The 15,751-nt window shown below is 34.5% G+C and overlaps 2 protein-coding genes across 2 annotated transcripts in view; both read right to left on the minus strand.

The window, feature by feature from the left end:
* Window positions 1-15,751, minus strand: part of LOC142221813 (ER membrane protein complex subunit 2-like) — a 94,995-nt gene that overhangs the window by 14,606 nt on the left and 64,638 nt on the right. The window lies entirely within an intron of this gene.
* On the minus strand, window positions 2,420-4,135 carry Gclm (Glutamate-cysteine ligase modifier subunit). Its single transcript, XM_075291638.1, has one exon. The coding sequence runs from the start codon at window positions 3,997-3,999 to the stop codon at window positions 3,226-3,228; it is 774 nt and encodes a 257-aa protein (XP_075147753.1). The 5' UTR covers window positions 4,000-4,135; the 3' UTR covers window positions 2,420-3,225.

The raw sequence follows: 15,751 nt of genomic DNA on the forward strand, positions 1-15,751 counted from the left end.
TGATTAGGTAATCTTTTCGCTATTCGAATTTCCAGATCTTTAGAATATACTCCGAACCCCACTTTTCCATTCAATTTGGAGCCATCAGTGTAGAAATCTATATATCTTTTATATATCTGTGTACACCACGCCTCACTGTTGGGAATTAGAGTTTCAAACTTTTTGTCGAAAAGTGGTTTTGCCAGGGTATAATCCACTACGTTAGGCACATCTGGCATTATTTTGAGGACCGAACTATGACCGTACATTTTTTCCGACCACAGCGATAGCTCGCGCAACCGCACAGCCGTTGTTGCAGCTGACTGTTTGGCCAAAATGTCTAAAGGCAATAGATGTAGCATGACATTAAGGGAGTCTGTTCCTGTCTTACTAAATGCGCCTGAGATACATAAGCTCGCCATACGCTGAACTTTATCTAAACAAGTCGGTTTCTGAAGTGCCGGCCATCAGACTACAACACCATATAGCATTATAGGTCTAACTACTGCAGTGTATAGCCAATGCACAATTTTTGGTTTTAGTCCCCACTTTTTCCCTATTGCCTTTTTGCACGAGTACAAAGCTACCGTGGCTTTTCTCGCCCTCTCTTCAATATTAAGCCTAAAATTCAGCTTCCTGTCCAAAATAACGCCAAGGTATTTTGCACACTCACCAAAGGGAATTTCAGTACCCCTAAGGAAATGGGCCTAACCGTGGGAGTTTTACGATCTTTGCAGTACATGACTAGTTCTGTCTTTGCTGGATTCACACCAAGACCATTATCTTTCGCCCATTTCTCAGTCATCCGGAGAGCTTTCTGTATAATATCTCTGATTGTGGATGGGAATTTTCCCCTGACTGCTAGCGCCACATCATCTGCGTATGCCACCACTTTTATCCTTTCTTTTTCTAGGGAAACCAGAAGGTTGTTTATAGCAACATTCCAAAGAAGAGGTGATAGAACTCCTCCTTGGGGAGTGCCTCTGTTCACATACCTTTGTATGTTTGCTTGCCCTAGTGTGGCTGAAATACGTCTCTTTATTAGAAGTTCGTCTAACAGCCTAAGTATACCTGGATCAACATTCAGAGTTGTCAGTCCATTTAATATCGAGCTCGGATGGACATTATTGAACGCCCCTTCGATGTCTAGAAACGCCACGATTGTGTATTCTTTCACAGATAGTGAGCTTTCAATAAAGCTGACTAGTTCATGCAATGCGGTCTCAGTAGACCTGCCCTTCGAGTATGCATGCTGTCGTTTCGAGAGCAAACTTGAATCCACGCTAGTTCTAAGATACATGTCTATCATCCTCTCCAGGGTCTTAAGTAGGAATGAGGATAAGCTGATTGGTCGGAAATCCTTCGCACTCGAGTGAGAGGCTTTTCCTGCTTTAAGGTGTGTACTATGTTCGATTTTCGAGTTGAAAATCACTATATTTTCGCGATTACTTTTCCTGAAATAATCAAAATTATAAATGAAAACAAACATATTCCCGTAAAGTCATGCCGAAATCTATAGGAACAAGAACATCAATTGAGTTAATTTATCTGCTTTATATTGCATTGTTTTAGTAAAGTAACCGCGAAAATTTCAACTCGAAAAGCGAACATAGTACTTACCTTTAGGTATGAAGACGACTTTTGTTTCCCTCCACTTTTCTGGAATATATGCTAAGTTTACACATCGTTTATATATCACCGTCAACCAGGGGATAACTTTAACTCAACGAGTTAAACAGACATATTGCATTCCACCCAGAGAGTTAAATGCGTCCATAAATACAAAGATCCCTAGACACAACTTACAAACGATACATTGTTGTTCATATTAGATGAAGTATACTGCATATTTCCGGTAAGGAAAGTTGTTATTATCAACTATAAAAGGGGCCAAAATTTAAATGTGGTAGCCCACTATTTTCTTCCAAAAAACTAAGATTTTTGACATAGAATATTACGATTTGAAAGTAGCGGAATTATTTCAATTGTTCTTGGCATTCATTTTGATTAACACGTTTTTCGATTCAACCTTATACATAGATTCTTTGGTACTAAAGCACAGTCATAATTTAAGGCATATAAAAGTATGTGTGTATATTTGAATTTAATTACTAGTATTTAACCCATTGTAGGCAATATTAACAATTGTTGACTAATGCAAGTTTCCTATGCAGAGAGTAAGATAGATAAAGGCTCTTGGCATTAAGAATAAACTACAGTCTAGAGTATTCCATAGACATTCAATCGTTCTTAAAGGGTTAATAGAGAAAATAATCAAGACTCGTACACTCTTATAAGCAAATATTTAATCATTAGAATATATCAAATTTCTAATATTTCATAATTCTATTAATGTGACATATTCGATAGATCTTCAAGTTATCTCAACCTAATTTCAAGATAATATTTTTTAACCATAGAAAAAAACTCGAGGTCGAAATTAAAATTATTGCGGTTTTTTGTATTTTTATTTATTAAACAGTAATTTTGATTCGTTAGCATCTGTTTCACTTTTGTTCAATTATTTGCTATATTAACAACAAATCAAAGATAATAATAAAAAATTTAAAAACTTAAACAATTAGGAAATATGTATATGTAAAATAACACTTGGGGATACATTTTATAAAAAGAAAAAAAAATTATATGCATGTATGTACGGATGTCTTCTTCTTAATTATTGGTAATAGACTACTACAATTGTTGTTGGTAATGATTTAAATGTATGGGACATACATGAACAAGAGGGGAGGGAGGTAACGTGGGGATTAAAACAATCCATAAACAAAATATAAATGGGTTTGTTCGTATAAAGTATCTAACAATAAGTACACCTTCAGCTAATAATTAAAAAAATATATATGTGTATATAGTAAAAATAAAAAACGGGCAATGCTTAACGGCACAGTTTGTGTGACATCAGATCAGCTCTTCAAGGGAGGACAATGCGCCAAGCTATGGCTAACTGTTGTAGTTGATGGGGAACTTGTTTTTCGTTTTGTGACAAAAATGTGTTTGTGTGATTGATGGGTGATTACAAAAAGTAAACCCCCATTCTTCCGGAATATATGGAAAAGGAAACTTCAAATATATCTCGTGACTTTAAAGAAATGGAAAATGCGGTGTTTTTCTAATTTACACAAATTAATTTTAGACTCTTCGTGTGTTCTCCTCTTGTACCCAAGGTGAGGCGGCTGCAGGCAGTATTATCAAGTGCAGCCCATACAATTCCCCTCAAGTTGAGGTTCACTTCTTTGTGGCCTGCAATACATAGCCTCTGGCAGTTAGTACGCCACGACAGCGTAAATGAACCTGATATCGCATTGACCAATCCACTGTGTACTGTGGAATGATGAAATCGTCATCAGCAATTAAAACTTCAGGGTCACCGTGAGTCAGCAATTGTATATCATGTTCTGTACAAAACTCTTTCAATTCCGGCGGTACAACGCAACAATTAGCTAAATTGATTTGTGCTATTGTGGGTTGGATACGAGCCTCGGCACACAACTCTCGCAGAGTATTACTGTCCAAATCTGCTATACCCAATTGGCAGATTTGTTTTTTCTCGGCACATTCTTGCAACACATTCCATATTCCCTTTAGGTCATTCATATCCATGGCGACAGAATCTTGGGGATGGTATGCCACAACCAGATTATCGACATAGTCCACTTTGAGTATGGCCATTAAAGATTTGACCGCTTCCTCTATACTGATTAATCCATTGGATTTGTTTATAAACAGTTTTACTCCAATACTAATTTCGTTGCGTTGGTTCTCTAAGAGCTTCTCTTGTAATTCCTTTTGTGCTCTTAACACCTGCACCTCATTGTCACCTCTTCCACTCAAAGCATTGGTATCTGTTTTACCTTCCGCCTGACAATCATTGCATAGTTTTAAACTATCCAATAATTCTTCCGTGGTTGTACGTAATGGTGTCGCATCCACATTCAAAATATTTCCAGTGCTGATTAGAACCTTTTTCCACTTGGGATTCTTTGCAATTTCGTTTAACATGTTCACTTTCAATAGTAAAATACTACGAATTTTATAAGTTTACTATCGATCTCTATTACGTTTGTGTCTTTTTTAAAGCGCTTTAACAAGTAAACGAACGATATCTCCTCTTATGGCTGATTCTCATTCACCAAAATGTGCAGTGGTACAAAGACGATTAATAGTATGGCAACGGCGTGATGACTGCGTTGTATTTCCAGTCGGCCTACTTTAATAATTGGCCTTAATGAGAGCGCTAGCTAGACGTTATATGTCTTAAATAGGTGTGGCCGCGTTACCAGTCTTCGATTATAAACCGTTACTTTAAGCTTTAATATTACGGCAAAATGTGGTTTCTAAATTCAACTGTAATTGGTATTTTAATCGAATAAAAGATTTTTTCGTCGTATATAAAAATTGGCCTTTTCCTATCTGCAATCAGAAGTATCCCTATCAGCGTTTCAAAGTTGCAGTTTATCCCCAAAGTGCCACTATAAGTGTCAACTGTGATCATTGGCGGAGCTAAGAGAGGCTTGGCTTGTTAAAACATGTGTCTTGAAATAAGCATATTAACAGGTTGACTGATAAGTCCCCGGTCTAACAAAGAAAAAAACATTTTTTGTCAAAATTCGTTTTTATACCCTGCTCCACACTGTGGAACAGGGTATTATAATTTAGTGCATATGTTTGCAACACCCAGAAGGAGACGAGATAGACACATGGTGTCTTTGGCAAAAATGCTCAGGGTGGGCTCCTGAGTCGATATAGCCATGCCCGTCTGTCCGTGAACACATTTTTGTAATCAAAGTCTAGGTCGCAGTTTTAGTCCAATCGACTTCAAACTTGGCACAAGTATGTGTTTTGGCTCAGAAGAGATCCCTATTGATTTTGGAAGAAATCGGTTCAGATTTAGATATAGCTCCCATATATATATTTCGCCCGATATGGACTTATATGGCCCCAGAAGCCAGAGTTTTACATTAATTTGCATAAAATTTTGCACAAGAAGAACAATTAGTGCTATAGTCAAGTGTGCCAAATTTTATTGAAATCGGTTCAGATTTAGATATAGCTCCCATATATATCTTTCGCCCGATATGGACTAATACGGTCCCAGAAGCCAGAGTTTTACCCCAATTTGGTTGAAATTTTGCACAGGGAGTAGAATTAGCATTGTAGCTATGTGTGCCAAATTTGGTTAAAATCGGTTCAGATTTAGATATAGCTCCCATATATAGCTTTCGCCCGATTTATACTCATATGACCACAGAGGCCAATTTTTTGCTCCGATTTAGTTGAAATTTTGCACAGGGAGTAGAATTAGCATTATAGCTATGCGTGCCAAATTTGGTTGAAATCGGTTCAGATTTAGATATAGCTCCAATATATATAGCTTTCGGCCGATTTACACTCATATGACCACAGAGGCCAATTTTTTGCTCCGATTTAGTTGAAATTTTGCACAGGGAGTAGAATTAGCATTGTAGCTATGAGTGCCAAATTTGGTTGAAATCGGTTCAGATTTAGATATATCTCCAATATATAGCTTTCGCCCGATTTACACTCATATGACCACAGAGGCCAATTTTTAACTCCGATTTTGTTGAAATTTTGCACAGGGAGTAGAATTAGCATTGTTGCTATCAGGGCTGTGGAATCGAGCCAATTTTGCTCGACTCCGACTCCGACTCCAGCATTTTTCATCAGCTCGACTCCGACTCCGACTCCGGAGTCGACTCCGGGTAATATAACTAAATCTCATTTTAGTACCACTAATTTGTAGTTCTATTGTGGGGGTATATATGGGGTATATATATGGATCGATATAAAGTATCGTATTTATTTATGTGTGCAAGAAAGGTCTTAATTTCGCATTTATACCAATTAAACTCTTTATTTCAAATTTAGGGCAATGTTTAATAAATAAAATAATGATATAAATACCCATCATAATATGAGATGATACCGACAGTATATGTAATTGTGGACGAAAATTATTATAAAGGGTTATATTCCCATATGCATGAATTTGAATCTGAATCGATTTAGACAAAATTGTATATACTTCTAGAAAATCTCTGTACCTAAAATTTAAATCTAACGTTATGGGACGTAACACAATTATAGCAAAAAATAAAAATGCAAAGAAAGTCTAAAGTCGGGCGGGCCGATTGTAACATACTCTGCACAACTTTGTATTTAGATCTACATTTTGATAAAATCTGAAATCAGACTTCTACAAAATCTCGTGCAATATTTGGGAAACATTCATAATTTTTTATATAGCAAAATTTGAGTCACTTTTACCAGTTTTCGACTTAGCCGTGAGTATCAGTAAGAAAAAAAATTTGAGAAAATTTGCTATATAAATAAAATTTTGACAAATTGTTTTATAGAAATAAAATTTTGAAAAAAAATATAAATAGAAATTTTGGAAAAATTTTTGTGTAGTAAATAAAAGTTTGCAAAATTTTCTATAGAAACAAAATTTGAACTAAATTCTCTATATAAATATATGTTTGAGAAAATTTTTTATATAAATAAATTTTTACCAAATTTTCTATAAAAAAAAAACTATAGTAAACAAATTTTGACTAAATTTTCTATAGAAATAAAATTTTGAAAAAAATAACAATAGAAATTTTTGGAAAATTTTTTGTGTAGTAAATAAAATTTTGCAAAATTTTCTAAAGAAATAAAATGCTGCAAAATTTTCTATAGGAAGAAAATTTAGACTAAATTTTCTATAAAAATAAAATGTTGACTAAATTTTCTATCGACATAAAATGTTGTATAAATTTTGTATAAAAAAAATCTATAGTAACAAAATTTTGGCACAATTTTCTATAGAAAAAAATTTGAAAAAATTATTAATAGAAATTTTGGAAAATTTTTTGTGTAAATAAAATTTTGCACAATTTTCTATAGAAGCAAAATTTTGGCTAAATTTTCTATAGAAATACATTTTTGACAAAATTTTCTACATAAAAATATTTTTATACCCACCACCATAGAATGGTGACAGGGGTATAATAAGTTTGTCATGTGGAAGATGAGCTAGATCGGTCCAGGTTTTGATATAGCTCCCATATCAACCGATCGCCCGATTTGGGGTCTTGGGCTTATAAAAACCGTAGTTTTTATCCAATTTGCCAGAAATTGGAAACCTAGAGGTATTCTAGGGCTATAAGGAGGAGTGCTGAAAATGGTGATTATCGGACCATGTTTTAATATAGCTCCCATATAGACAGAACTCCCGATTTAATTTTCTTCTTCTAGAATCCGTAGTTTTTATCCAATTTGTCTGAAATTGGAAATCTAGAGGTATTATAGGACCATTACAAGACGTGCCGAAGATGGTCATTATCGGACGAAGTTTTGATATAGCCCCCTTTTAGACCGGTGTTACGAGTTTACTTCTTGGACTTCTACAATCCGTACTTTTTATCCAATTTGCCTGAAATTGGAAATCTGGAGGTATTCTAGGAGGTGTGCCGAATATATTGTGTATCGGTCCAGTTTTTGATATAGTCCCCTTATAAACCGGCCCTCCGTTTTGGGGTCTATATTCTAGAACTACAATAGATGTGCTGAATACTGTACGTATGCTTCCATGTTTTTGGCGTAGCCCCATTAGTCCGACTGGACCAAAATAGACCCAAAATATTATTGAAGTTGGTCCGATGGTCAGACCAAATGGAATTTTTCTGCAGAAATAACATTTGGACAAAAATTTCTATAGAAATAAAATTTTAACAAAATTTTGTATAAAAATAAACTTCTTAAAAATTTTTGGGATACAATATTATGCAAAAATTTTGTACAAATTTTAAGAAAAAATAAAATTTTGCGATAACTTTCTATAGAAAAAGATTTCTGCTAAATATGTAATAGAAATAAAATTTTGGCTAAATTTTTTACAGAAAGTAAATTTTGGCTAAATTTTCAATAGAATTAAACTTTGGCTACATTTTCTATAGAAATTAAATTTTGGCTAAATTGAAATTTTGGCTAAAATGAAATCTATGAAATAAAATTTGGACCAAATTTTCTATAGAAATAAAATATGGACAAAATTTTCGATAGAAATAGAATGAGGTCAAAATTTTATATAGAAATAAAATTTTGAAAAAATTTTCTTTCGAAGAAAAATTTTAGAAAAATTGTAACTTTTAAATTATATTGATTTAAATTAGAAAACTGGTCCCCTGGTACGAATTTTGGAAAAATTTGGTCCAAAATAAAAATTCGTTGTTGCAACGCTGGTAAGGCCTCCATATAGACCGATTTCAGATATTGAGGGTACAGAAGGTGCATTTACCATAAATGTAAATTTGCCAGATATTACTTCTCGTAATCATAAAACAGTTGGTGTACTATAGATTTTAGATTTCAAATCAAGGTATTTTTTCTTAATTTTCTTGCACATTTACAGGATATGTTTATGATTCCTTTAAAACTCAAACAAAAATAGTTCTTATAAATCCGGAATCTGATATGTAAAATCTTTGCATTTATTTTCGGGATGCGAACTGGTTAAACTGATCTGTCATCAAACCACCATGAAATTTTCTAAGGAAATTAGTATATTTGATTCATGGTGGTGGGTATTTATGATTCGGCCCGGACGAACTTACTGCTGTATATACTTGTTTTATTTTTTATTTTCTATAGAAATAAATGTTGACTTAATTTTCTATAGAAAAAAATATTTCTATAGTAATAATATTTCGAATAATTTTTTTATAGAAATTAAATTTTGACAAAACATTCCATATAAATACAATAGTGACAAAATTTTCTATAAAAAACAGCTTTGACAATTTTTTCTGTCATATGTGTGTAGGTATATAGCCTTAAAATAAAATTAAAAACAATAAATTCGAATTATTGTTCGAATTATTTCAAATAAATTGATATGGGGATTAAAATGGATCGATCCAGCCCATTTGCTAGTCTAACATTCTAGGAAACATAAAATGATAGCCGTAATTGGAAGTTGATTTTCATTTCCAATCATGGTGTACATTGATCGAATGCATAACGCATTGGAAACTAATTTGCGTAAAAACTTTTTTAGTTACAAAAATGTGAAGTGTTTTAAAAAAATTTGGTTTAGCCGGAGTCGGAGTCGAGCAAAATTTTTACGACTCCGACTCCGACTCCACAGCCCTGGTTGCTATGCGTGCCAAATTTCGTTGAAATCGGTTCAGATTTAGATATAGCTCCCATATATATGTTTTTCTGAATTCGGCAAAAATGGTCAAAATACCAACATTTTCCTTGTAAAATCGCCACTGCTTAGTAGAAAAGTTGTAACAAGTATATACGGCCGTAAGTTCGGCCAGGCCGAATCTTATGTACCCTCCACCATGGATTGCGTAGGAACTTCTACTAAAGGCTGTCATCCGCAATCGAATTACTTGGGTTGCGATAACACTTGCCGATGGCAAGGTATCGTAAAACTTTTTAACACTGTCTTCTAAATTGTAAGTTAGCCCATACGGGGTATATATTAAACAAAAAAAGGCGATTAAATACGTATATAATCTAGTTTGACAAAATTTTCTATAGAAATAAAATTTTGACAAAATTTTCTATAGAAATGAAACCTTGACAAAATTTTCTATAGAAATAAAATTTTGACAAAATTTTCTATAGAAATAAAAATTTGACAAAATTTTCTATAGAAATAAAAACTTGACAAAATTTTCTATAGAAATAAAATGTTGACAAAATTTTCTATGGAAGTAAAATGTTGACAAAATTTTCTATAGCAATACAATTTTGACAAAAATTTCTATAGAAATAAAATGTTGACAAATTTTTGTATAGAAATGAAATTTTGACAAAATTTTGTATAGAAATAAAATGTTGACAAAATTTTGACAAACATTTGTATAGAAATAAACTTTTGACAAAACTTTCTATAGAAATGAAATTTTGACAAAACTTTCTATAGTAATAAAATTTGACAAAATTTTCTATGGAAATAAAGTTTTGGTAGATTATTTTTGGCGATATGGACCAATTTTTGTGTAATAAGTCATCGGCTATATATAACTAAAGACCGATATGGACCAATTTTTACATGGCTGTTAGAGGCCATATATTGACAAAATGTACCAAATTTCAACCGTATCGGATGACTCTTGCTCCTCCAAGAGGTTCCGGACGTCAAATCTGGGGACGGTTTATATGGGAACTATATATAATTATGGACCGATATGGACCAATTTTTGCATGGTTGTTAGAGACCATATACTAACACCATGTACCAAATTTCAACTGGATCGGATGGTCAAATCTGGGGATCGGTTTATATGGGGGCTATATATAATTATGGACCGATATGGACCAATTTTTGCATGGTTATTAGAGGCCGTAAACTAACATCAGGTACCAAATTTCAACCGGATCGGATGAATTTTGCCCCTCCAAGAGGCTCCGGAGGTCAAATCTGGGGATCGGTTTATATGGGGGCTATATATAATTATGGACCGATATGGACCAATTTTTGCATGGTTGTTAAAAACCGTATACTAAGACCACGTACTAAATTTCAACCGGATCGGAAGAATTTTGCTCCTCCAAGAGGCTCCGGTGGTCAAATCTGGGGATCGGTTTATATGGGGGCTATATATAATTATGGACCGATATGGACCAATTTTTGCATGGTTGTTAGAGGCCGTATACTAACATCAGGTACCAAATTTCAACCGGATCCGATGAATTTTGCCCCTCCAAAAGTCTCCGGAGGTCAAATCTGGGGATCGGTTTATATGGGGGCTATATATAATTATGGACCGATATGGACCAATTTTTGCATGGTTGTTAGAGACCATATACTAACATCAGGTACCAAATTTCAATCGGATCGGATGAATTTTGCCCCTCCAAGAGGCTCCGGAGGTCAAATCTGGGGATCGGTTTATATGGGGCCTATATATAATTATGGACCGATATGGACCAATTTTTGCATGGTTGTTAGAGACCGTATACTAAGACCACGTACCAAATTTCAACCGGATCGGATGAATTTTACTGCTCCGGGAGGCTCCCCAAGCCAAATTTGGGGATCGGTTTATATGGGGGCTATACGTAAACGTGGTCCGATATTGCCCATTTTCAATACCATCCGACCTACATCAATAACAACTACTTGTGCCAAGTTTCAAGTCGATAGCTTGTTTCGTTCGGAAGTTAGCGTGATTTCCACAGACGGACGGACAGCCGGACAGACGGACAGACGGACAGACGGACGGACGGACGGACATGCTTAGATCGACTCAGAATTTCACCACGACCCAGAATATATATACTTTATGGGGCCTTAGAGCAATATTTCGATGTGTTACAAACGGAATGACAAAGTTAATATACCCCCATCCTATGGTGGAGGGTATAAAAATGACTCTAATTTTCTTAAACTTCTTATACATATATATTGAGCGATAAATCATAAATAAACTTTTGCGAAGTTTCCTTAAAATTGCTTCAGATTTAAATGTTTCTCATATTTTTTTACTAACATTGTGTTCCACCCGGGTGCATTAGCCGACTTAAATTTTGAGTCTATAGATTTTGTAGAAGTATATCAAATTCTGTCCAGATCGAGTGGGACAAACCTTTATATATATCGCCCTCAACACATTCGACGGATGTGATATGGTAACAAAAATTTAGATCTACAAAGTGGTGCAGGGTATAATATAGTCGGCCCCGCCCGACTTTAGACTTTCCTTACTTGTTATTATTCAACATAGTTCCCTTCAAGAGCGATACAACGATTATAACGACATTCCAATTTTTTGATACCATTTTGGTAGTACTCCTTCGGTTTTGCCTCAAAATAGGCCTCAGTTTCGGCATCACCTATTCATTGCAGCCAAATTTTTTCCCTGCGAGCATCCTTTTGAGGTCTGAGAACAAGAAAAAGTCGCTGGGCGCCAGATCTGGAGAATACGGTGGGTGGGGAAGCAATTCGAAGCCCAATTCATAAATTGTTGCCATCGTTCTCATTGATTTGAGGCACGGTGCGTTGTCTTGGTGGAACAACACTTTTTTCTTTTTCATATGGGCCGTTTTGCCGCGATTTCGACCTTCAAACGCTCCAATAACGCCATATAATAGTCACTGTTGATGGTTTTTCCCTTCTCAAGATAATCGATAAGAATTATTCCATGCGCATCCCAAAAAACAGAGGCCATTACTTTGCCAGTCTTATTACGAGTTAACAGCTGCAAACACCGCTCAGAATCATCAACACGTTATTGTTTTTGGTCAAATGTGAGCTCGCGCGGCACCCATTTTGCACAGAGCTTCCGCATATCCAAATATTGATGAATGATATGACCAACACGTTCCTTTGATATCTTTAAGGCCTCTGCTATCTCGATCAACTCCATTTTACGTTCATTGAAAATCATTTTGTGGATTTTTTTGATGTTTTCTTTGGTAACCACCTCTTTCGGGCGTCCACTGCGTTCACCGTCCTCCGTGCTCATTTCACCACGCTTGAATTTTGCATACCAATCAATTATTGTTGATTTCCACCGTATTTTTTCCCCTTCAGAAAACAGTATTTTATCAAAACACGAAATTCATTTTTAAAAATTTTTTTCACAATAACAAAAGTTGCTTCACAAAAGACGCTCTATCTCATAAACTAATTGACTTACCGACGTCAAATTTTGACACGAGTCATTTGAAGGTTGGTACTATATAAAAATAATATGCATTTAATACTAACAACGCCATCTATGTGTCAGGCCGGGGACTTATCAGCCAACCTGTTAATACAACCATTTTCAATATTTTTTGTACACATTTTTTATTACTTCTACTGTTAGTGAAAGTTGAAATCAGCGAAAGCTTGTTCTAGAAGTGCTATTACCACCCAATTTTTCTAAATTGTTTTAATCAGAACAAGTAAGGAAAGTCTAAAGTCGGACGAGGCCGACTATATTATACCCTGCACCACTTTGTAGATCTAAATTTTCGATATCATATCACATCCGTCAAATGTGTTGGGGGCCAGGGATCCGGAGCGGTCCATTTTTTTCGCTCCGCTCCGGAGAAAAAAAACCGCTCCGCTCCACGCTCCGCTCCGAGAAAAAAAAATCGCTCCGCTCCGCTCCTCTTCGAGAAAATTATAGTACAAACATTGTATTATTTGTTCAATTGAGTTTTATTTTATTTAGAAAAATCGGGCGGTACATATATGGGAGCTATAGCTAAATCTGAACCGATTTCGATGATTTTTTGCACATATAGTTAGTGCTACAGAAGATTACATTTAGCCAACTTTGAGTAAGATCGGTAGATAAATAAGGGTTTTATGACCTAATTTGGCAAAATCGGGCGATACATATATATGGGACCTATATCTAAATCTGAACCGATTTCGATGAAATTTTCAGACTTAAAGGGTGATACAGAAGATTATTTTGTGCTAAATTTGACGACGATCGGTTAGTAAAAAAGTGCAACGTGACCCCATTTGTCGAAATCGGGCAATACATATATATGGGAGCTATATCTAAATTTGATCCGATTTCTTCCAAATTCAATAGCGTTCGTCCTTGTGCCCAAAAAAACTCCCTGTACCAAACTTCATCAAAATCGGTTAATAATTGCGACCGGAATCCTGTGAACAACAAATACATGGACAGACGGACGGACACCAAGCGCTAGATCGACTCAAGACGTGATTCTGAGTCGATCGGTATATATTTTATGGGGTCTAAAATCAATATTTCTGGTAGGCACATTTTTTGGCCGATCAAACTTATTATACCCTAACCACTATGTGGTTTAGGGTATAATGACTTTAAAACAATGTGTTGAAACATTTTATTAATTTTGAAGATTTTTTCAGAATATTAAATCCATTTTGACTTCATTAAAACGAAATTTTCATTCATGTTAGGATACACATTTTTATGTCGAATCACTTAGCTATAAGGACAAACAGACTTCATTGAAAAGTTTAGAGACTTTTAGACAAGGAAAAAACTTTATTTCAGAGAAATACGTCTTCTATTCTAAGCAAAATTCGTATTCGTATTTTAAGCTTGTGAAATATTTGGCCTCCCGACAATATTCCTTGCGGTGCACCATCTACTATTTAATATGTGATAGAAACCAAATTTATGAAAATGGACCAAAATGGACCAAATTCTGTTTGGTCCGACCATCGGACCAAATTTAAAAATTAGAAATCTTTTGGACCAATTTTGGTCCGATCGGACCAAAACGGCAACGCTGATTGGAATTGAAAGTCTATACACAGAGTAGAAGTAACTACACTCCGAAAGTTTTTTTGTTGTTTTGCAACAGACGTAGAGAAGAGGTTTTGTTATATTTGTAATGTGTGTGTGTATGTTTATGTTTGCAACAACCTCCATCGAAATCAGTCCGTGGTATACCTACGAATATTCTTACTCAGAGCTAGTGTTACCTAATTTCGCTTTTTTCCCTTTAAGGCCGGTATGCACCTCTAGCGAAATTTTCGGTAGCAAAAATTTATTTAAGTCTACAACAAAAAAACAGGGCTGTGTACAACAAATTTTAAACCAGCTAATCGCTTTTAAAAATTGTTAATATATGTTCCAAATATTCCTCAAATAAATTGTTTATTATTTACAGACCTTTTAAAACTTGTACGCACACAATGATTGTAATAAATTAAATGTTTGCTGCCAAAATATGCTTTTGACAACCCTATTATTTTCATTAGAGGTGCGTACCAGCTTACGAAATTGAACGCTACCGAAAATTTCGTTAGCATAAATAGCAATGCATTTCTTATGGGAATGAAATTTTTCGCTAGAGGTGCATACCGGCCTTTATTGTAAAAATACATTTTCGAACAGCGTTTTTAAGAAATGTTCGTTCTCAAAAAAAGTATATAACATGCAATAATACAAATCAAGTCATTATTTTTCAATGTGAGAAAAAAATTAAAATAAATGTATATGCGCACATTTTTCAACCAAAATTGAAACTATCCATAATTTTAATTAAATTTTCGAGAACTAATATCAGAAATAAGAGAATGCTAGGATATAGTACAATAGTAAAGCAAATATGAATGTCCTTACACTGGAAAAAAAAAAGAATTTTTCTTAATTATTAAAGTCACGTTGACCTTACCTCAAAAATTTTATCTTTCATGTTATGATACACATTTTTAAGTAAAATCAATTAATTGTAAGAACATTACAACTTCATTCAAAAATTTATTGACTTTTGGACAAGGAAAAAAACTTTATTTTAGAGAAATGCGTCTTCCATGTTAAGCAAAATTTGCATTCTTATTCTAAGGACATGAAATCTTTGACTTCACGACAATATTTTTTTCAATGTAGAAAACTAAAAAATTAAATATAAATAAGATCGTTTAATTGCATTTATTTGACGTTCATTAAAACATCTTTGTAGTAATACGGGATGAAATTGATCGGAAGTACTGTTGTTACTTTTACAACACATACTAGAGATATATTTTGACATTTGCCGTTTTTGAAAACAATTACTAAAACAACACGTTGTGTTTTCCCCAATGTACGTACGTACAAAAATACATATCGTACATTTTAAACGTTTACTCACACTACGCTAAGTACTAGCTATATTTGAAATTACCTACACAGTGTAATTTCTAAGTTACACATTTCATTCAAGTAATATTTTATTCGGAGCGGAGCGGTTTTTCATTTGGAAACCGCTCCGCTCCCGCTCCGCTCCGGATTTTAGAAATGCCGCTCCC

This window comes from Haematobia irritans, chromosome 1 (genome assembly GCF_050003625.1).
Source record: "Haematobia irritans isolate KBUSLIRL chromosome 1, ASM5000362v1, whole genome shotgun sequence".
Classification (NCBI taxonomy): Eukaryota; Metazoa; Arthropoda; class Insecta; order Diptera; family Muscidae; genus Haematobia; species Haematobia irritans.

Excerpts from the sequence above, each read along its gene's own strand:
- Gclm (XM_075291638.1), bottom strand. The coding sequence starts at position 3,999 with ATGTTAAACGAAATTGCAAAGAATCCCAAGTGGAAAAAGGTTCTAATC.